This window comes from Sprattus sprattus (genome assembly GCF_963457725.1).
Source record: "Sprattus sprattus genome assembly, chromosome: 12".
Classification (NCBI taxonomy): domain Eukaryota; kingdom Metazoa; phylum Chordata; class Actinopteri; order Clupeiformes; family Clupeidae; genus Sprattus; species Sprattus sprattus.
The window spans coordinates 25,158,787-25,181,092 of record NC_137910.1 but is presented as its reverse complement, the minus strand read 5'-3'; the positions used below and the strand labels follow the sequence as shown (position 1 = coordinate 25,181,092).

Sequence of the window (22,306 nt, the reverse complement as noted above, 5' to 3'; positions counted from 1 at the left end):
TCTCATAACAAAATCGAATTATGGTCAATTCAACTACAGACACGTAAATAGAGGTAAAACATTCTTAAGTAAATAGATTTATATGGAACAGTTTGACATTTGATTCCTCACCGACATTTTCTGTGATGGCTCCAAAGCATTTGGTGGCAGTGTTGAGCTAAAGGGCAGTGAGTGATTAGGCTGTTATGTAGAAGAGGCGCTGACGTCAGTGAAATGCGACTTGTATGCGACGTGCAGTGTTATCGAAGGACACGAGAGTGAAGTATGGATTAAAATACCAGAAAATACCAAGGTATGCGTATATGCATTTTAGATGCATGCTGTCATAATTTACCCGAATTTCTACACACTAATTATTGAACTTTCTTGTGAAAATCCTGCAATTAACTCGTAAGGTTCAGTTCATTTAAATATCATGGACTCTTAAAGAGGTGTCAGAATGGTGAATGTTACTGTGATACAGACCTGTCCTGTCATTAGAAATGTTGGGCGTCAGGTTTCATAGCGTTAACTAGATCACATAAATAACCGTAACATTATAATTTATCCAATTCATATTTGGAAAAAGTGCAAATCACTGATTTAAACTGAGATGCCTCTAAAGTAAATGTAATTTCCCCTGGTTGTTATAGGAAAGAAAATACAGAGGCCATTTGGGAGTTATTATGGCGCTCTCGGCTCTTTCACGTGCCCTGCGGTCAGTATCACTGACAGGAGGTGGTCGGAAACAGGTGCCCTCACAGGTCTGTGTTACTATCAAAGTGGTTTGATTTCTTGTCACTTTAATGTCCGTCGGGAGTTGCAAAAGAATAACCTTTATCTTTTGCCTTGTTTTTGCAGGTGCTCTTATGTAGCGGAGGTGTTGCTGAGAGAAGTAGAGCCTCGCAGGTATCCCTCCTTCCAAGTGTCAGCAATGCGGTGTCTCAGTGGCGAGGGTTCCTCACAACAGCCTCCCTGGAACAGAACAGGAAATTCTGGAAGAACAGTGAGAAGTACACAATCCGACCCATTGGTGTGAAAAAGACAGGGGGGAGAGACTGGACAGGTGCATACTTTCCTCAAGAAAGTTAGCTCTTGAAAACAGCAAATTTCACTGGTTTGCCTCAGTTTTTCATAACATGAATATGATATGCTGATTTTACACAGGAAGGATCCGAACACATGGTATTGGGGGTGGCCACAAACAAAGATACCGCATGGTAGACTTCCAGCGACTGCGATATGAATCGGGGAAGGAACAGCCTTTTGAGGAGCGAATCATGGAAGTCAGATACGATCCATGCAGGTTTGTAGACTCAGGAACCTGTCAACAGTAGCAGCTTGCATATAAATAAAGCACACTGGAAGTGACGAGAATGAGAGACGGTATAAAGTCTCTCTGCTGGCATTGATGAAACCCCTAAACCCCTTTTAATCTCAAAATGACATATTTATAGATTTTTTTAAACAAAAGGAATCCTTTCATGATCCTAAAATGGTTTGGATGAGGCTCTACACCTTTGCCTCATTTAGTATTCACGGATACATAAAAATGCAAATGAGTCCCACCTCTATGCAGCTGCCTTCAGCTTGACCACGTTATCAAAGTGGTGCTAATGTTAGATACACTTGGGTCCCGATTGCCAGCTCTGAATGCTTAATTGAAATGATCCAGATGTGCCGTTTGAAAGAAACATTTTGAACACCCTGAAAAGTCTCTGAAGAAAGACATTTAGTGCATCATAAGTCATATTGTCTGGCTCATTAGGTTTGTGACATAAGAAAACAAGGCTCTCTGATTCAGTGTTTTTGAGACCAACTTTGATACAGTGCAATTCCACTGTGGATATACTCAGCCATGGCATTGACTGCCTATTCAGCACATGATATGTTGTGTATTGTGTAAAAAAAACACCATATGGAAATGTAAACAAGGTTAGAAACTTAGTTTTCACTGTAGGGGGTCCAGAGGGGGAAGTGACTTTAATTTTGCTCCATTCTTTCTACAGATCGGCAGATATAGCCTTGGTTGCAGGTGGTAATCGGAAACGCTGGATTATTGCCACAGAGAACATGGAGGCGGGGGACCTCATCAAAACCTCGGGTGTTATTGGCCGCATGGCAGGTAAGAGGTAGCAGTGAAGCATGTATATTCCATGCTTGGAATGAAACACCAGTACTTTCAAACCCTGATTTGTGCAATTAATCCACAAAATGATCCCCCAATATGGATTAAAGAGGACCGTGTTTGTCACATAAGCAAAATTACATATATTGCCCATTATGATACTATACTCTTATTCCAGCTTGGGTGGTTTTTGGTGTTGAAAAACTTGTGGTTGTAAATAAGGCCATGGAATTGAAGCTTTAATGCTTTTTACTGAGGTGAATTTACCTTTTGTAAATGAACATGACTATACTTCTTCTTTTTAATCTTTTTAATAAAGAGTGCATCTACTTGAAATGTGTCTGTTCCCCTCAGTCGCAGCCAAAGAGGGTGATGCCCATCCTCTTGGGGCCCTCCCAGTGGGCACCCTGATCAACAACCTTGAACTTCTCCCTGGCAAAGGTGCCAGTGCCATACGCGCAGCGGGTATGTGATCTAAATACAACCAATACATACTGGAGCTGTTGTCTGAATGTTTGTTCCTGCCTTGAAACTGCAATAGACAAGCACATACTCTGAAGTTCTAGCATCAAACTTGTAAAATTTCATTTTTGGACTAGTCACCTTCGAGTTGTTGCCCAGACAAAGATTAGATTGTTCTGATGTAATTTGCATTTAGAGTTATTTTGAAAACCTAAATCATTATTGGATTACTGTTTACCCCTGATTTGGTTACAAGGTCCTGTGTGTTAATAATGCAGGCACATCTGGAGTGCTTCTACGGAAAGTCAGTGGCACAGCTATAGTGCAGCTACCCTCCAAACATCAGGTCCAGGTAAGAGAAGTATTCACCTTCACACATGCATGGAACTCACTGGCACCAACATACCCAATGTATGTCTTATGTTCCCATGTGTGTTGCTCATTGCCATTTGTTATACGCACAAACGTAATAACCTCACACATAATCTTTCACAATGACTACTTTCAATGTATTGGCTTGTCCAGTTTATCCCTCTCGATTCTGTACGAGCTACAAGAAAACATTTTCAATCACTATTTGTTATCCTTTAACAAGTCATCCTTGACTAGTTGAACATAAGCTATGGGGACAGAAAAACGGCTGACAAACATTCTCAGGTTTATTTAAGCTTAAAGGAGAAATTATGGGAGATATTTATAATTATAGTAATATATTTCAGATAAAAAAATTATCACTCTACCATAATCACCCCAATCAGACTCTGTTTTACTGTGTAGTGGTCAACCAATAGACTCCAACCAAGCCTGATGCCAAAGATGTAATGCGCTCTCTGGTGGACAAACTATGCAAGAACCACACTGGTAATTTTGTTGAAGAATCAATATTTGGCTTTTTGTTTACCTGATTAAAAAAATAATTATTGGGCGTTATAAACATAGATACAGATAAATTGGAAATTGGCTTGTATTGGCCGAAAAATATCGATTTATCGGTTGGGCTCTAAAAAAGCATTTGGACTCTTACCCCTCTCAAATGGGGTCAAATAGATGCTGTAGCATACTGAACTTCTGAACTTTTCCAATAATAAAATGCAAAGATAGTTGGATGATGTTTCAGTTTGATATCTGGTTAACCATTGAGGTTCTTGGAGGGTGTTTCAATTTGAAAAAGTTCACACATTAGAGCTGCAACAAAGTAACATTTTCCACACAGATGCAGCAACCACACAGATGCCCAAAACATGTGTGCCACAATTATTGGCACCCCTTAATGTCATTTTTTGTGCAGCCTCCATTTGCCAAGATAATAGCTCTGAGTCTTCTCCTATAATGCGTGATGAGGTTAGTGAACACATGGCACGGGATCTGAGACCATTACTACATGCAGTATTTCTTCAGATCCTTCAGAATCTGAGGTCAACATTTGTAGACTTGGCTACAGCTCATCCCACAGATTTTCTATGGGGTTTAGGTCAGGGGACTGTGATGGCCATGGTAAAACCTTTATTCTGTGGTCGGTGAACCATTTTAGTGTTGATTTTGAGGTGTGCCTAGGATCATTGTCCTGCTGGAAGGTCCAACCACGGCACATTTGAAAGGGATAGTTCGGGATTTTTGACATGAATCTCTATGGCATCCCCCATCACCAGTGTCATGCAATCACGCTGACTTACCGACCGCACCGCAACGATACCGCAAACTCACAGCTAGGGTCTACCTGTTTGATTCTCGAAAGTTGATTCGCGAAAGTTTGATTTGCCAAAGTTGCCTGAGAGAAACGTCCGTCACAGGAAAACGTTTTTGGGATGCAAATATATCACTCTTTTGAACACATAATGTTTTGGGAAGAGAAACGTTTCATTTTGCTGGGTCTAGCAAACCTGCCGTACTACTTTCGGTTTGACCAAAACTGGACGAGAACTCTGCTCACAGGACGCTGTGGTCGGTAAGTCAGCGTGATTGCATGACACTGGTGATGGGGGATGCCATAGAGATTCATGTCAAAAATCCCGAACTATCCCTTTAAGGCTTACTGGATGGGGGTGTTAGGTTTTCATTTAATATCTGCTGGTATTTGATGGAGTCCATGATACCATGTATCCTAACAAGATGTCCAGGGCCTTTGGAAGAACAGCCCCACATCATCAAAGATCCGCCACCATGCTTCACATTGGGTATGGGTGCTTTTCTATATGGCTATCTTTCTGTCTACGCCAAACCCACCTTTGATGTTTGTTGCCAAAAAGCTTTATTTTGGTCTCATCTGACCATATAACTCGGTCCCATTGAAAGTCTGACTTACATTTGGCAAACTGTAGGCACTTTAGTTTGTTGTTGATTGACAGCAGAGGCTTTTTTTCTGGCAACCCTCCAAAGCAACTTGTGGTGATGTATGTGGCGTCTGATGGTAGTTTTGGAGACTTTCTGACCCCAAGACTCAACTAACCTCTACAATTCTCCAGCTGTGATCCTAGGAGATTATTTTGCCAGTAGAACCATCCCCCTCACGATGCGTGGGGTCAATGTACAGACACGTCCTCTTCCAGGCTGATTCTTAACATCTCCTGTCGCTTTAAACTTCTTAATTATTTCCATGATAGTGGAAGTGGGTATTTTCAACTGTTTAGAGATTTTCTTGTGTCCATTTCTTTTCTTTTTCGTCGCACATCGTCACTGTGTCATATGGGTCTTTCCCATAGTGTTGAATGACTAATGGAATTTGGCCTGTGTCACCTCATATTTGTACGCAAGTGGAACTGGAAGTCATGGTTGACCTCATAAGAGTTCCTTATCAAACAGGTGAACTTAAAAATGTAAAATATGACTGGAAATATACTTCATCTAGATGTTCTAGGGGTGCCAATAATTGTGGCACACATGTTTTAGGGGAAAATATTTATTTACTGTCAACAGTTTTTTTTTTTTTTAATAATTTTACTTCAATGAAAAGGTAAGATTTTTGTGAATATTTTGAGTGAAACACCAAGAGGATTCACAGCAAAGACATATTTTTCTTTATAGCCTGTTTAGCTCATATTCACTAGGGGTGCCAATATTTGTGGAGGGCACTGTATGTGTGTGTGTGTGTTATTGAGGTAAAAAGGACTGTATAATTTTCTGGTAGGTTGCTAGATTGTGCTGCTCGGGCAGTGTCTGTAAGAACACCACAATCGCGGCACTAGTCTTCTTGTTCTCTTTTAATAGGCTATCATCTGTTTTGTACATTACACTGCATGAGTTGTTACATGGGTGTGGTCTGCAATGAAAACAGAGACCAATCAGCACTGCACTGGGTCACATCAATGAATAATTCCTACACTACACATAACCAACTACAAAACTACTAAATATGATCGTGGACATTACTCTAATCAACATAGATCTTATCTGTATTACGTTTACATTATGAACAGTACAAATTCATCCCTATTGCATCAATTAATACAAGAAAGCATATAACAGAACATGCTAATAGCGAACTATTATGCTAACCGCGAACTGTTATGCTAAGCGCTAAACACTTCAATACAATACAATACAAGTCAATACAAACACTATAACGTCCTGAAACACACTTACTTGTAGCAGGAACGCACACAATGCCTCACATATGCAATTGAACAAAGATGATTCACTAATAATACATTTAACCCTTGACCACAACTTATGGAAACGTATTCATAACTGTCAAAACTGACGCGTTGCTAGGCAACGCCATAATCAACGTAGTCTTTCGTACAGCCGCCCTCGAATTGCTGAGGCAATTTGCTCATGAGAAAGACTCATCAGCCGGATGTTCTGCTGACGGCGGCGGATCTCCGTTGTCTTCGGAGTCTGGGATGGCGGGGAGTTGAATGAGTCGGGTCACTGGCCGAGTATAAACTCGATCCCTCACTCGAACGTCTGCTGAGCGCACGTGACCGTCTGCGCTCCGATGGACGTTGACGATCTTCCCAATGGGCCAACTTGCTCTTGGAAGCTGCGCGTCCACCAGCAAGACCACGGCATCCTCAGCGAGGTCTTCCGTGTCGGCGTGCCATTTCTGGCGAAGCTGTAGCGTGGGCAAGTAGTTCCGGATGAAGCTCGCCCAGAACTGGTCGGCCAGGATTTGGCAGTGCTTCCATCTCCTTCTGGTGAGTCCTTTGTCCATAGGGTACACAACTTGTGGTAGTGCGCCGTCAGGCCGCCCCATTAAAAGGACATTGGGTGTCACCGGGTCCTCATCAGCTACACTTGACGAGGTATAGCCTAAAGGTTTAGAGTTCAGAATAGCTTTCACTTCCAGCAGGACTGTGAGAAGCACTTCCTCAGCGACTGACTGAGCTCCTATCACTGTGTGCAAAGCAGTCTTTGCAGATCTAATTTCACGTTCCCAGACCCCACCGAAGTGTGGAGCTGCAGGAGGGTTGAAGTGAAAGGCAATTTTCTGCTTGGCTAGGAGTCTCTTGAGTTCCGGGTTCATGCTGGCGAACGCTTCGCGTAACTCCTTCTCACCGGCCTTGAAGTTGGTCCCTTGGTCAGAATAGACCTCCGCCGGGGCCCCCCTGCGAGCGATGAACCTTCTGAGCGCCATCAGGTAGGAGTCTACGTCTATGCTGGGTAAGAGGTCGAAGTGCACAGCCCGGGTTGTTAGGCATTTGAAGATAATGCCCCACCTCTTCTCTGTGCGCCGGCCCATCTTGATCTGGAACGGCCCGAAGCAATCGACACCAGTTGAGTAGAATGGCGGCTTGAAGAGCCGTAGCCGAGCTACAGGTAGGTCTGACATCTTCGGCACTGCAGGACGGGCCTTCCATCTACGACATTCCTTGCACTGGTGCTGTATGCGTCGGATGGCCTCTCTCCCGCGCAGGACCCAGATAGACCGCCTCATCTCTGCATACACACGCTCTGGTCCAGGATGACATAGGCGAGAGTCATAGTCCTGGATCAGGAGTTTAGTGGCTGGATGGCTGGGATCTAAGACGATCGGATGTATAGCACTGGAATCTAGTGCCTGTGCTCGCCGTAGTCTTCCACCCACCCGTAGGATCCCTGCATCAGGGTCCAGCTCTGGTGACAGGGTCAGCAGGCGGCTACTGCGCTGCACCGGCTTGCCTGCTTCGAGGAGGCGCAGCTCCTCTGGAAAACTGTCCCGTTGTGCCTGCTTGATGATCAGCATCTCTGCTTGCTGATAGTCTGAGGCAGTTGGAGCAACAGTTTCAGTGGCCGCCCCATGAAGCTCCCGTACAGTGGCCTCGACAAGATCTCTCCAGCAGGCATACTGTTCGGCTCGGGAGATTCTGGGCTGCTCAGCTGTGGAAGTCAGGCCACAGAATGTAAGCTTACGGAATTCTGCAGGATCTGGCTCGGCCATTGTGGACGGCCTCACAGGCCACTCTTCGGGTCCCTTGAGAAGGAAAGGTGGCCCATGACTCCAACGGTTTGGCTGTGCTAGCTCTTCCAGGGTCTTGCCCCGCGTAATGTCATCGGCAGGGTTCTGGGCAGAGTCTACATAGCGCCAGCAGCTTGAGTCCGTTAACTCCTGGATTTCAGACACACGTGTGCCTACAAACACCTTGAAACGGCACGATTCAGATTGGAGCCACGTCAACACAGTAGTGGAGTCTGTCCACAGTATGGTCTGGTCTATGTGCAATGTGAGCTCCTTTCCCAGCAGGCTATACAACTGCGCTCCGGTAAGGGCACCACAGAGCTCCAATCTTGGCATTGATGTTTGCCGCCGTGGGGCCACTCTTGATCTTGCCACAAGGAATGACAGGTGGACTCCACCCTGTGTGTCCTCGGTTCGAAGATACGCGGTAGAGCCATAGGCCCTCTCAGATGCGTCGCTGAATATGTGCAGCTGTCTGGTGAGTACGTCAACCTGAGCTGGTACGTAAGGTCGGGGAAGTGATATACGTGGCAACACTTGAAGCTCTGTTTCCCAATCCTTCCATTCTCGCAGCACCTCTTGGGGGAGCAGTGGATCATCCCAGCTGTGATGCTTATCCCAAAGGCGCTGGACGAGGATCTTTGCACGGGTTGTGTATGGCAGAATGAACCCCAGCGGGTCGTACTGTCGAGCGAGGACCTTGTAGACATTCCGCATTGTTAATTCTCCATACTGTAGGGGTCGGTGCTTGTAGCCTAGCCTATCAGACTCCCAGTGCCAGGTAAGTCCGAGGGCAGATTCTGGATGGCTGGCATCACCCTTCGAAAGCCAGTGCTCAAGGCTGTTGGACCTGGCCTCGGTGGGTAGGTGACTGATTGCAGTTGGGGCACTGCTTGCCCACTGGCGGAGTTCAAAGCCACCAGTGGCGAGAAGAGCACGGAGCTTATCCACAAGCTGCTTAGCCTCCTCAACAGTTGACACGCTCTGTAGGCAATTGTCGACGTAGAAGCACTGTTCTACGGACCGCCTCACATCTTCATCGGCAGAACTATGCTCCTTGACGTGGCGCTGAAGTGCGAACGTGGCGCAGCATGGGGAGCAGGTTGTGCCAAATGGTAAGACTTGCCACTCGTACACATCTGGGGGATCCTCTCGCCTCATGTCTCTCCAAACGAACCTGAGAAGTGGCCTGTCTTCTGGTTGGAGCCTGACTTGATGGAACATACTGCGCATGTCGCCGCTAATGGCCACTGCATCTTGTCTAAAGCGAAGTAGGACTCCGAGAAGAGAGGCGCTGAGAGTTGGTCCAGGCAGTAATGCCTCATTCAAGTTCAGGCCACGAAACTGGTATGAGCAGTTAAACACAATACGATTCTTTTCGTTGTGCCTAACTAAATGATGGGGGATGAACCATGATTCGCCCTCTGTTGAGACGTCAGGGCTGAGCTTCTTGGCTGATCCTGCCTTGACCAGTTTGTGGATCTCCTCACAGTACGCCTCGGCTAGCTTTGGGTCTCTTGCCAGCCTCTTCTCAGTGCTCCTCAGACTCGGCATTACCATCTCCTTGGTGGCTTTGAAGAATGGCATTTGGCGTTTGCGTAGTAGGGGGGTAGCATACCGCAAGACACCCTCTACCTCCACACGTGTCGTCTTTGCCTCTAGCATATCCACAGCCTCTTGGTCCTCCTTGGACCGCATGACTATCTTGTCACTTTGGAATGGCAGCGTGTCCATCTGCCAGAGTCTTTGCACATTTTCCATCAGTTCCGCGGTCTGTGGAGACACGGTGGTGAAAAGGCACTGCTGTTGTGTCAAAGTCTGCTGCACTAGCCTTGCAGGGCCTTGCAGGGTCCATCCCAGCCGAGTACGGAGAGCGGCGGGTCCTCCTGGTGGGCCCAATCTGACGGGCTCGACTGGGGTGAGTAAGTGAGGGTGGTCAGCGCCTATGAGGATGAGGGGCTGAACCTGGTTAAACTGTGTGAGGGGGAGACCGACAAGGTGTTTGTACTTCCTCTGAAGCAATGTGATGGGGTAAGACTGCTCTGCAAGGCTTAGACGCGGTGAGGTGAAGGCTTGAGTAATTTTAAACCTGTTCTTCGGCTGAGCAGCTGGTGATAAGTGGAAGGACACGCATGCTCCTCTGAGAACCTCGACGTCCTGTCTTATGGTGCGCAGGTTAAGTTCTTCGGGAGTGCCTTCTAGCCCTAGCTGCTTGGCAGCCTCTGGCAGGAGCATAGTGCGCTCCGAACCGTCGTCTAATACAGCGTATGTCTCCAGTTTGCGGTCGTGATGGATAAGCAGCACTTTAATTATCTTTAGAAGGACTCTAGATGAATCAGATGGGCGGTCCAGATAGAGGACCTCAGTTGCGGTGTTGACTAAACAGCTTTCCTCTCTGCGTGGCTCAGCCGAGTCTCTCTTATTGACCTCATGAAGGACCTTTAAATGTCTGCCTTGACACACGTCGCACAGCTTCTTCAGGTCACACTGCGCAGCTTGGTGGTTCCTTGCACAGCGCCAGCATCGTTTGTTGGCTTTGATCCACTCAATCACTTGCTCCTTGGTGAGACTTTGAATGGCTTGGCACTTATTAAGGAAATGCTCTGAGCTCTCGCAGTATGGGCAGTACAGCTTTACTTTGTCCCTCCTCTCAGACCATGCCGGGCGATGTTGTTGTGGAACTATAGCCGTAGAGCCCTCCGCTCCATGTAGCACAGAGGCCCCATGTCTGTTGCTCGTCAGTTCGACCTCATAGCCTTGGCACCAGGACTCGTATCTTAGCCACTCTGCCAGGTCGATCAGGGTGTATGTGACCCCAGGTCGCTGAATCATCTGGCGGCGAAAGTCAGCTCTCATTTCAGGTGGGAGTTTGGTGAGGAGACGGGCGACGTGTGAGCCGCATCTCAATTCCACGTCTCCATCAGGCCCCAGGGTCTGAAGCATGCCCACCAGAGACTGTACATGCAGTGCAAACCTCTCGAAGCCAGCAGCATCTCCACGCTTCACCGCTGGTGACTCCATGACAGTGGCTAGTCTCTTCAGAGCCACGTGATGAGGCTGCCCAAACTTCTCATCTAAGGCTGACATGGTGTCACTGTAGGGAGTGGGTGAATTGAGGTAAGAATCAGCTACAAGACAGGCCTCTTCAAGTTTCAAGTGATCAGTGAGGACTTGATATTTAAAGAGCTCAGTGGTATCTGCAGGCAACAGATTCTCTAGGGCTATTTTTAGGCGGGCGAACTCCATTGGATCTCGGTGGATGAAGAGTGGGATCTTCGGCTTAGGCCCCCTGTACACCCTCTCTTCGGACCCAGATGAGTGGAATGGCTGCTGATTGCCTATATGTGAGTAACTATAGCCTCGGGGTCTAGGTAAATATCTAAAGCGGGAACCAGGGTCATACTGGGCTCTATGGCTTGGGGGACTGAACAATGGGGAGTGTGTTGGAGTCCCTACAGCTGTAAATGGCTGGGATAGCGTGGGCCTGCTAGGTTGCATGGGCCTTTGGAAATAGCCTGCTCTGGGGGTGGAAGATAGGTTAGATGCCGCACTCTGTTTCATAAGCTGTAGTTCAGCCATCATTCTGTCTATGGCTGAGACCATTTGCCCTTTATCAAGATGTCCTGATGACACTGCTGGTGGCCATGGTGGGGGAGGTGGCCAGTTGCCTTCGTCTCCGTAGTCATGCTCTCTATCTGTGACGCGTGGCGTAGGAGGTGGAGGGGGAGGGGGGGGTGGAGGTAACTCTGGCCAGGCTGTTTGATGATGCTCCATATGACTTATTCTTGGGGCAGTCACCTTCTCTGTTAGCGGCCTCATGTCTTTGTGGACATCTCTGAAGTCTCCAATGTTGTGTAACATATACTCGTGAGCTTGGCGTAGTTTCATGTTCTCCTTACGGAGCTCCTCTAGCTCGGCTTTATATGCAGTGGCAACATCTCTGCCGTCATCATGCTTAGAAGAGGAATGTGAGCACTCATCAGACTGCTTACTCCGCTGATCATACACTGTGCGAAGGCTGGGGGAAAGCACGTCCTCTTGTTCATCGAGGGCTGGGTCCCACTGTACTTGGCGCATGGGGTATGAGGCGCGTGGATGTGAGGAGGGTGTCATCTGGACTGCTCCCTCCATGCTGGGTCTCCATTCATTCTCTTGCATGTGCATTTGCATTCCCGCTGCTGAAGGATAGTGATGTTTGTAACTGGCTCCATCAAGCTCATAGTCGTCTAGGTAACGTGGCAGGCTTGTCTGCCGTTTTTGACGAACTGTTTCACTGCTTTCTTGCATCTTGATCCCGAATCAACACTGTATCCGGCTCATAAGGACCAAATGTTATTGAGGTAAAAAGGACTGTATAATTTTCTGGTAGGTTGCTAGATTGTGCTGCTCGGGCAGTGTCTGTAAGAACACCACAATCGCGGCACTAGTCTTCTTGTTCTCTTTTAATAGGCTATCATCTGTTTTGTACATTACACTGCATGAGTTGTTACATGGGTGTGGTCTGCAATGAAAACAGAGACCAATCAGCACTGCACTGGGTCACATCAATGAATAATTCCTACACTACACATAACCAACTACAAAACTACTAAATATGATCGTGGACATTACTCTAATCAACATAGATCTTATCTGTATTACGTTTACATTATGAACAGTACAAATTCATCCCTATTGCATCAATTAATACAAGAAAGCATATAACAGAACATGCTAATAGCGAACTATTATGCTAACCGCGAACTGTTATGCTAAGCGCTAAACACTTCAATACAATACAATACAAGTCAATACAAACACTATAACGTCCTGAAACACACTTACTTGTAGCAGGAACGCACACAATGCCTCACATATGCAATTGAACAAAGATGATTCACTAATAATACATTTAACCCTTGACCACAACTTATGGAAACGTATTCATAACTGTCAAAACTGACGCGTTGCTAGGCAACGCCATAATCAACGTAGTCTTTCGTAGGCCTACAGTGTGTGTGTATAGCGGGTATTGTATATAGCGGGTATAATTTCACAATATTACATTTACATTGTAATTACAACTTATTACATTTGATTTAATAAAAATGTTTTACCTTTTGATTTAATAAAAATGTTATTACGTTTGAGGGGAGTAACAATTACTTTTGTGGGTTAAACAGCGGTTTTCTCATAGACGTGTCAACCAATATGTATGACTTCCAATATGTTTGGAATTAATTTACTGATTCATTCATATTTTTCCTCTCTGTGGCTGTGAATTGCAAAAAAAGAGAGTCACTGAAGTATGTAGATATGAGGGTGGTTCATATTGAGTGTGTTCTCTCTCACTGCCAACAGGTTTCAGAGACATGCGTGGCCACCGTGGGGAGGGTCTCTAACATAGATCACAACAAACGTATCATCGGTAAGGCTGGGCGCAACCGCTGGCTCGGCATCCGACCCTCGAGCGGCCTGTGGCAGAGGAAAGGAGGCTGGGCCGGACGGAAGATCAAACCCTTGCCACCTATGAAGATTTACGTCAACCAGCCCTCCGCGTCTGCCCGGACGTGAGCGCGTCATCTGACAGGCCCTTGACACACCTGAAGAGACCTTATGATTTGTATTAAAAGTCCGAGTGGAAAGTAGGCGATGCTGTATGTCTTCAGTTGGTCTGTCACACACTACATGAGCAGATGTGTGTTGGTTTGTCTTGGCTGGTTCCTCTTAACCAAATAACAGTGAACTCAGATCAGTTAAGTGTTGAATGCATCATCAAAATGAAACAAGGCTCAACACATTGCTGAAGTATTTGACACCTGAAGGGAAATACAGATGGTCTTTTGAAAGAATACACACATTTACAGAAGGTTACAAACATTTTTCTTTATTAAACACAATCGCTTTTGTGAGCGCATGGGGTTGGGGGGGCGTCAATACAAAATTCCAATATGTATGTACAATTATCATAAAACATGCAAAGATTAAACCATGTTTTCTTTTAGTGGTATGTTTTGTTTCTAAAAATACAGTCATACTTCTATAATTTAAAAGAAGATTTGTGCAAAGATGCCTGCTACCATCTCCATACAAGAGAAGATGGGTTCAGAGATTGAACTTCAATAATTCTTCTGTTTAGTTTATCGCCCTTATAACAGGCTAAGAAACACAGGGGGGCCAGGGACTCCTCAATGCTTTAGATATTGTTTTTTTAAGCAACATAACATCAAAGGTAACATGATAAAAGGATGTGCACAGACAGACATTTACTCCAAAGAAATGGAGGGGAAAAAGGAAAAACAAATTTAAGAGGCATACACTCATTGTTCCAGTATGTCACAGTCCCATCACCAAAGTTCCTCGTCACACGTGATAAACTGTTTCCTGTCACTAAAGGAACCTACATATTTGCAGTGTCTTTCCAAAAGCTCATTTTTAGATACAGTACCATCTCCCAACATCTAAAATGTATTTCAAGGATCGTATTGATCCCTACTGGAGTTCGCCACATAATGGAATTGTTATAAAATGTCTGATGTCCTTTTTTTCGCTAATGTAAAAGAACATGCACACTAGTACTTATATATAATATATATTTATATATATAATGTACTCTGTGAAGGAACTTCAGATGTCAGGACCAGTGAATAGTGGTTCTGTTGAGTATGTTTGAATGAAGGAGGTAGCCCCTAAAGACCACTTGTGCCTGTGCTTGGTATTGGCTTTTGTCTGACAGGATTTAAATTCCATAATATAATAGTTGGCTTTAGGGACCAAATTTCATTGATCAGTGAAAATGCATACTGTGCAATTATAACACACCAATCTGGAGCTAATTTGTCCACAATGTCAGATAATTATTTGGCATCAAATGTTATTGCATTACTAAAGAGCTAAATATGTATGTATATACATAGTTACTTGTGCTTCACAAAAAGAAAACAAATCTATTTGGGCAGGAAAAGTGCTACACACGGAACACCATTCCAACAAGACCACAAAAGGAGTTTAAAACTGTATGTGAGCCAAGTGGCTCTTCATAATGCACAAAGATACAAACTTCACCAAACTCATGGACACCACAAACAGCCAGTGCAGAGTCTTGGACTCCACCTGGGACCCACAATAGGAGCACCGTCGTCGACATACAAATCAGCGATAAACTTCAACATGGGCAGTGTAACTCACACGTGTCTGTGGCCATCTCACCAGCTTCCTGTTTGTCAAATCAGTTCAAATTTCAACGTTTCCACACTAGTTTCCCTAAAAAATAAAAAACACACTTAAAGTATCCTCCAAAGATCTGACAAACACAAACAATATGACCACTCATTGCCATGACACTTTATAAACCTTTTAAGGGTGTTCTGTTCAGCCTTCTGTTATGGGTGAGTTACTGAGGTCTAATGCATGCATGGTCATTGATGCAAGTTATAAACTCACTTAACGTGGTAGAATGTGATATTATAAGTTGAATGCCACTTTGGTGGTAATAACAACCATCAGGTGAGCCTATTTTACATCCTGTGACATGCAGTGCTTCCATTCCTTCAACAGCAGTATAGCAATGGCCACCACATCCCTTTGAAATGGAACTGAAGGAAAATGCATTTACCAATATGTTGAATGTCTTTAGACCACTAGAGGGAGCCCTCTGCACTGTCCCTATGAACTCATGTCAAACACAGAATGCTACAGGCTATCCATAAACCTTGTATGGTGTACTCACTCTACCTTTTATGACGTTTAAGTATGTTATGGTGAAATAGCAAAGGACATCAGGCTATAGGCAACAATTCACATATAATTGCAATTTGATACGTAGTGAATAAGAAGGTTTAAAAGCTCCCTAATGCTAAAGCCAAGTTTCATTGTGCAACGTTGTTGTACTGTCCTCACACGAATACTGACTTTAAAGATATGCATCTTTCACACACCACCTCTAGAAAATTCTAAATGTGTAGGTGGAGACACTATGTGATAAACACTAAAGGGAATAATAATTTGGCATTAAGCTTCAAAGTAACTGGACAGACAGACTGAGGCTATGTAGGCCATATCATTTTTTTAGGCCCCTGTCACTTCTTAACCCCTTACTGCAGTAAATGGCCACACTACAGGGGCAGGGCGAATTTCTCAGACTAAATCATTAAAAGACACAAAGCACCTTCACTTAACATATGATTCAGATGGCCCTTATTGTGGCAGGATTCACATCACACACCTTGTGTCTGAGTTCTGTCTGAAGGCCCTTAACTCATTCTGTGATTTGTTTTGATAGGGGATACGGATATATATATATATATTTTTTTTGCTTTTAGTTCACTATGTGCTTTAAAAATACAAAAAGGCAAGTCAATACATTAGATCTCATATTTCGAAGAAAACAAACAAACAAACATCACTTTAAAAAAAAAAAAAACTGAATAAAGGTAGAAAAACAGCGCACTGCATGAAGGTGAAGGAGTCCCTATCTAAATTCACAGCAATATTCCTTACTTTTGAACACCAGACCAACTACACTGACACACACATACGCATACACACCAACGTACTCGGCACACACCACTTTCTGCGCAAGTTCCCTGCTTCCTCTGAACACTCAACTATCCACTGCGTTTATGACAGCGTTACACACAGGATTTCATGGAAATAATAATAGGTAACAAATGGATGAGCAAAAAACACAAAGTGCAAACACAGCTGCCATCATCTTAAGGTGGCCGTTTGTCAAGACTCAAAAAAAGACTTGTTTTTAGAGGAGGCAGCATGATTTATACATACAAAATATAACTTTTTATCTGTCCACGAAGTGTAAAAAAAACATCAAAAATAACACCTAGACCAACAATAATAACGGTAATGAAAAAAAATGTGTTTTTGACAACACTATTGCGGCAGTAAAAGGTTTCCACGGGAACCCATTTCACTGCTACGATGGGTTGGCTTCTCTCCTATCTCCACTCGTCTTTTCTTCTCTCTCTCCCTCTTCTTTTGTCCATCTTTCTGTCTCTCTCTCTCTCTCTGAGAGCACAGGACAGAAGGTGAAGAGGGAGGAGGAAGTCAGGTAAGGTCACATGGGCTTGTTGTAACCAAAGATGCCCACGGGGAAGTGCTTCACGTGGGTAGGCCACTGAGCTGCAAGCTGGAAAAACTTCACATCGTTCCACTCAAATCCGTCAATCGACACTGGACAGCAACAACACAGAGAACAGAACACAGAGTGAACGTTTTTTGTTGTTTTTTTTCTTAACTTAAACCCCACATTTACAGTACTGTGCGCTTTACAAAGGCAACTCAAAAGACACTATCCATCTATTAAACATCCAAGGAAAAACATCACTTTAAACCATAAATCCTTTTTTACAATCATGATTTGTAAGCACCAGCGTTAAAAACCCCTGTGAGTTTTGGCTGATGATTTAGAGTTCTAGTGAGGTTAGAGGTGGGGACTTTAAGGTGATAGGGGGTGTACCTCTCAGCATGGTGTGCTGGTGCTTGGCTGTACATATCAGCCTGCTGATGCCGTCAATCACCTGGCTCTTAGAGTCCAACTCTTTCTCCTTGGGCTTCTTACTGAGGAAGATCACTGGGGGAGGGGGGGAGGGGAGAGGAGTGGTGAGTACATGTCAACAGAAAGATAGTAGACTTTGGTCACTACCTTCCCCACTTCTCATATCATTATTACGAGTAAGATGAGGTCATTTGCATGAATGATTTTGCCTTCGTATGAAATTTGACCATGTCGCGTTCTCTGTTTCATTTCTGTTATATCGGTCTGTGTGGTTATTTGAACTGGTGTCCACTTTTCTCATCTGACCCAGTTTCCGAAAAAAAAAAAATGCTTGAGGGGAATGTTGTATGTTAGTCACACAAATTAGTTACACATAAATCTGACATATCTGTCATATTAGAATGTAGAACCAATCATGTAAAAAAACTGTGCCTAGATTATGTCCAAACAGGACATATTTTGACAATCTTATAAGATATTACTACTACCCAATCCTCTTTCTCAAATATACATGGTGAAATGATTACATGCCGGAAAGGTTAATACCTAAGTACACAGTACACAAGCAGTTGGCATAGCTTTGACACACGCTCAGCTAATAAGGATTCACCACACCTCTCCATGCTTTTACAGAATGGAACCGTGACCCACCCTTCTTGTTCTTTTCTTTGGTGACCACGGTCATGGCCATGCTGGGTGGCGGGGTGAGCTCCCCCCCGCAGGGCAGCCGGCTGACCTGCAGCGAGCGGAAGTTGCTCTTGAGCGTGTTCTTGAGGCCCACTTCCCTCTTCTCCCCATCCCTCTTCTTCTCCGGTCCCTGCCACGTCCAGTAGTCCACCTGCAGGCCCATCAACTCGCCGCCCACGCACGGAGAACTGCACACAGACACATCATCACTCAGTTGTGCAGGACATGTATTTTATGAAGGAAAGATGACTGTTGTAACAGTGGTGGCATACATGTCATTGGAATGTGACGTTGACACAAATTCTCCCCTTGTTGCACTTAGGAACCAGATTTTGTTGTGTGGTAGAGGATCTTGAACTAGGAAAGAGCAACACTTGAAAAATGTACTTAATATGCATTACATCTGGTGTCCTCCAGGGGTCAGTGCTGGGTCAAAAATGATGGGCGATTGTATGGTCCATAACTACTCACGGCTGAGTTGCCGTAAATTTAAAGCACTTCTAGTGCTTCTAGATACTCCTAGAATTACCCATTCCAGCTGTCTGCATTTGTCTTAAACCTCAGGGTTGAAATGGATTCCACACAGCCATTTCAACTCCATTTCAATTTGTCAAGGTATTTTCTTACCGCCTTAAATCTTGGGCCCTGCTTTCCATTTCCTAAATCACTTCTGTTCAAGCTTTCTAGTTTGAAGGAGAGAGGATTTTTTTTGGTATTCTTTCACTTGTTCCTAAATGCCCATAAGGTTACCCTATTTCTTGTCTGTGCTTTCACAAAACATCTACCTTCAGTTGTGCTTTGAAGACAATTAAAATTCTTCTAGTAATAGTCTCCTCCTGAGACTTTTCCTGTTTGTGTTTGACTTGTATGTGGTTTGGTGTAATGCATGGTGGAAGGTGCGGAATATGTACCCAGCTCCAGACAGACCGACCGAGACAGAGGGTGAGGGGGGAGGGGTGCCACTCATCTCCTTCCCGTGAGGGGCACCACACTGAGGGGAAGGGGTAGTCCCCATGGCATCGTCCGAGTCCACTGGAGAGAGCAGAGGGTTGATGAGAGAGAGAAGACACACACATATTGTCCCTCAGATGAGACGTCTGTGCAATGTGACTGCAGTACTTTTTGAAATCATTCAAATTCAATCGTAATTTCTAAAACTTTCAGTGGCCAGAAGAGTTGCATGCAGGTCGAACACATGGTCTAAGGCAAACTGTGTCAATCTCAAATTATGTGTAAAAACATGCCTAAGTCCACAAATGACTATCACGTCCCCAGAAGCTGTGTAACTGTAATCTCTGCTTCGTGTAACTTAGGGACTGCATTAACTCTGCATTCTTCCTCCAGTGGATAGCAACACATAGCTTGGCCATGTCCATAACACTATCATGTGAACAGGCACTCACATGTCAACCCAGAGCCACAGATGGTGTTTCCTTCTTCTTTGTGTTATGTCTTAAGTACTGACTCATATGTCTTAACTACTGTCGCCTGGAGTGGATGATTGCAGTGAATTGCGAATGTGTACAGGCTTGTGATGCTTTTAAGACGTCAATACACTGTTGCCATGGGAGTTGGCACGAACCACTTACATCCACAAGGTTCCACTCAAGATGTGTGGACTGAGACTGACCCAACTGAGTTAAACTAAGTCTTAATTCTGGCAAGGGAAGTAGGGGAGAAGAGAACAAACTTAATCTGTCTGCCCTTTCCATTTTAGAATGCTGTTATTCACCCTTTCCGTGTCTAATTGTCAACCAGCTGACAGAGGGATTGAAAATGATCTATTATTCTTCTCGAAATTAAGGCATGTTGTTTATTTCACCTCCAAAGCTGTACGTCAAAATATTCCTCTTTCGTTCCATTTCTTAGGCATGAAGCAGAACCCTTATTCTAAATAGAATTTTCCATCAGTTCCAATCTTTCTTTTGAAAATCCCATAATAGCCCTTCCTGCTCTCCAGGAAACCGTCTCCGTCTAAAGTTCTCCCCCTCTCAGCAATCCTACTCAGCTAGCAATGTAGATGAAGTATTCTCCCCTTCAAGTTCAATGACGTGCTAGAAATAAGAGGCAGATTACCTGATGTGGAGAGGCTGTGCTCGACAATCCCCACTTTCACAACCTGCGCAAGAGGAGACAGGGGTTTTCAATCAGTTCTTCTAGCTGCTTCTCAGCTTTATTGCATGGATCTAAAGGATTCAGTTAGCATTGAGTGTAACCAGGCAGACTTACCCCAATGAATGGCACAAATTTCTGGCAAGAGTCCTCGTCGGGGCTGTGGGGTAGATAGAGAGAGAGAGACGTTCAGAGATTAGGCAGAGCCACGAGGGAATGCTTAAGGGGAGAGAACACCAACACTCAATGACCCTGAACACAATCAAGATGTCCCATTGTAGGAGATGGAACATGGCTGATTGGCTTGGTGAAATGGCACCATCTTGGTGAGTTGCAATGATGGGGAAGGTGGCAAGGGACTGCTCTGTACAGGAATGGGCTCTTTGAAGGAAGTTGTGTACAGCTTTCCTGACCCAAAGAAGTTGAGTTGATTCTTTTTTTTAAAGGATAGCCCTAAATAATTATACGTAGATCTTTGATCCGTCTATTTAGTGGTTCATTATCAAGGCAGTTGCTGATGATTGGTCCATAGCCCACATTGAATACTAGAGAACACACTATGTGCAACAAGACTGCCCAGCCATAGGAAGACTGAATCTAAAAGGTGCTATCTATGAAAAATTGATAAGTCCAGGGGCGTCATTCATTCACAATCTCTCTCTTTCGAATGAAATAGCTTTAAGCATCTCTTACACACTGAGCCATGGGATTTTCTCAAATCCTGCTTCTATGCATTTCAATAAAAGTAGACTTACAGGAAATGCACATGCTGAATCTAAGCACCGCATAATAGGCCAGTCATATAACCACTTTGACTGAAAGCATTAACTCTACCCTAATGCATCCATCGCAGCTATAGGAATTAGCCGTCATCTAGTTTAATCTATCGAAACGCAGATTTCCGGCGTGCCGTATGTGAGTCAGCCGTGCAGGGGATAGAGTGTGCGTGTGTGTGCAGAGATGATGCCCACAGGATCCTTACTGCCATGACCCGTGCTCTGTACCCAAGGCCAGGGAGCAGATGTAGGTCAGAGGCTCACACCGCCCACCCCCACCCCCACCCCACTCTCCTACCATGTGCAGCTTTGTGAATGGCTCAGTGCACTTACTGTAAAATAGTACTGACCCTCCCCCCTCCTCTACTCTCTCTCTATCTCTCTCACACACACACACACACACACGCGTACACAGGCACTCACAGACACAGTGAGTCATACCACCCTACGGTAATTCCTCTATGGTCACCAGCATTCCCTCTGCTACTAGAGACAAAAACAGCTTTTCTTCTTTTTCTCTGCCATTGCAGTAAAAAACCTTCTTATTGCGAAGAAATGCAATATTTGATCAGATGTTTTGGAATAAGATTATTGAGAAGCTGTCAACAACACTACAGCACTACTTGTGCAAGGCTTGCCAATCTGTTTACGGATCAAAAGTATCAGACTCCCCTATTGACATCATTCAAAGTAATGCAGACCAACATTGTAACTTGACTGGCTATAATCAGTCATTGCTGACTGTTCCAGAATAATTACTTCTTCCAAGACATTGCAGTATATGACCATAACCTCGTCCTAAAGGTATCTCTTCAGCTTGATGAAGCTTGATAGCTTATTCCAGGTGGCTTCGGATAATAAGGCCACTGCCAAACTAAGCCGATTTTCATACTTTCCGGAACGACTTCGGGGTTAGTCAATCGCGGCCAGACAAAGCTGTGCTGCGCTGTGCTGCGGCCACACACACCCATTGAAACTGGTGAATCTGCTGTATATGCAAGGCCTGTTGGTGGCGCTGTGAAGGGTGCTACCGGAAACGGAGAAGAAGACTCGGAGAAGAAGACGACGACAAGTTACAACTAGTTAAGTTAGTGACAGTTCAGTTAGTCGCCAAGTAGTTGACCATACTGTGCCTTATACATTTCCAATGCTTAAATCATCATTGTTCGACCTGTATGTGATGCATTATGTGCATACCTAATGAAAGTAAGGGTTTTCATGAAGGGTTAGCTTTGGTAACTCAGTGAATAAAACGTGCCCTTCTTAGATCGTTGTTTGCCAGCCATAAACAGAAC

General features: G+C 44.6%; 2 protein-coding genes across 2 annotated transcripts in view; one reads left to right on the top strand and one right to left on the bottom strand.

The window, feature by feature from the left end:
• The first annotated feature begins 6 nt into the window (after positions 1-6).
• On the top strand, positions 7-13,792 carry mrpl2 (mitochondrial ribosomal protein L2). The gene is made up of 8 exons (XM_080848822.1): positions 7-292; positions 633-743; positions 841-1,045; positions 1,147-1,285; positions 1,989-2,104; positions 2,462-2,572; positions 2,848-2,921; positions 13,284-13,792. The coding sequence occupies exons 2-8, from the start codon at positions 666-668 to the stop codon at positions 13,494-13,496; spliced, it is 936 nt and encodes a 311-aa protein (XP_080704948.1). The 5' UTR covers positions 7-292; positions 633-665; the 3' UTR covers positions 13,497-13,792.
• Position 13,793: 1 nt separating this feature from the next.
• LOC308373354 (phosphofurin acidic cluster sorting protein 2) overlaps positions 13,794-22,306 on the bottom strand; it is a 65,343-nt gene continuing 56,830 nt past the window's right edge. Inside the window, exons 19-24 of the mRNA XM_080848814.1 lie at positions 20,353-20,395; positions 20,200-20,242; positions 19,035-19,155; positions 18,088-18,311; positions 17,398-17,511; positions 13,794-17,111 (exon numbers count right to left, since the gene is read on the bottom strand). Of these exons, the coding sequence (XP_080704940.1) occupies positions 16,996-17,111; positions 17,398-17,511; positions 18,088-18,311; positions 19,035-19,155; positions 20,200-20,242; positions 20,353-20,395 (661 nt within the window). The 3' untranslated portion in view covers positions 13,794-16,995. The remainder of the gene's footprint in view (positions 17,112-17,397; positions 17,512-18,087; positions 18,312-19,034; positions 19,156-20,199; positions 20,243-20,352; positions 20,396-22,306) is intronic.

Excerpts from the sequence above, each read along its gene's own strand:
- mrpl2 (XM_080848822.1), top strand. The coding sequence starts at position 666 with ATGGCGCTCTCGGCTCTTTCACGTGCCCTGCGGTCAGTATCACTGACA. Across the intron at positions 1,286-1,988 it reads GTCAGATACGATCCATGCAG|ATCGGCAGATATAGCCTTGG; the intron begins GTTTGTAGACTC and ends TTCTTTCTACAG. Across the intron at positions 2,573-2,847 it reads CAGTGCCATACGCGCAGCGG|GCACATCTGGAGTGCTTCTA; the intron begins GTATGTGATCTA and ends TTAATAATGCAG.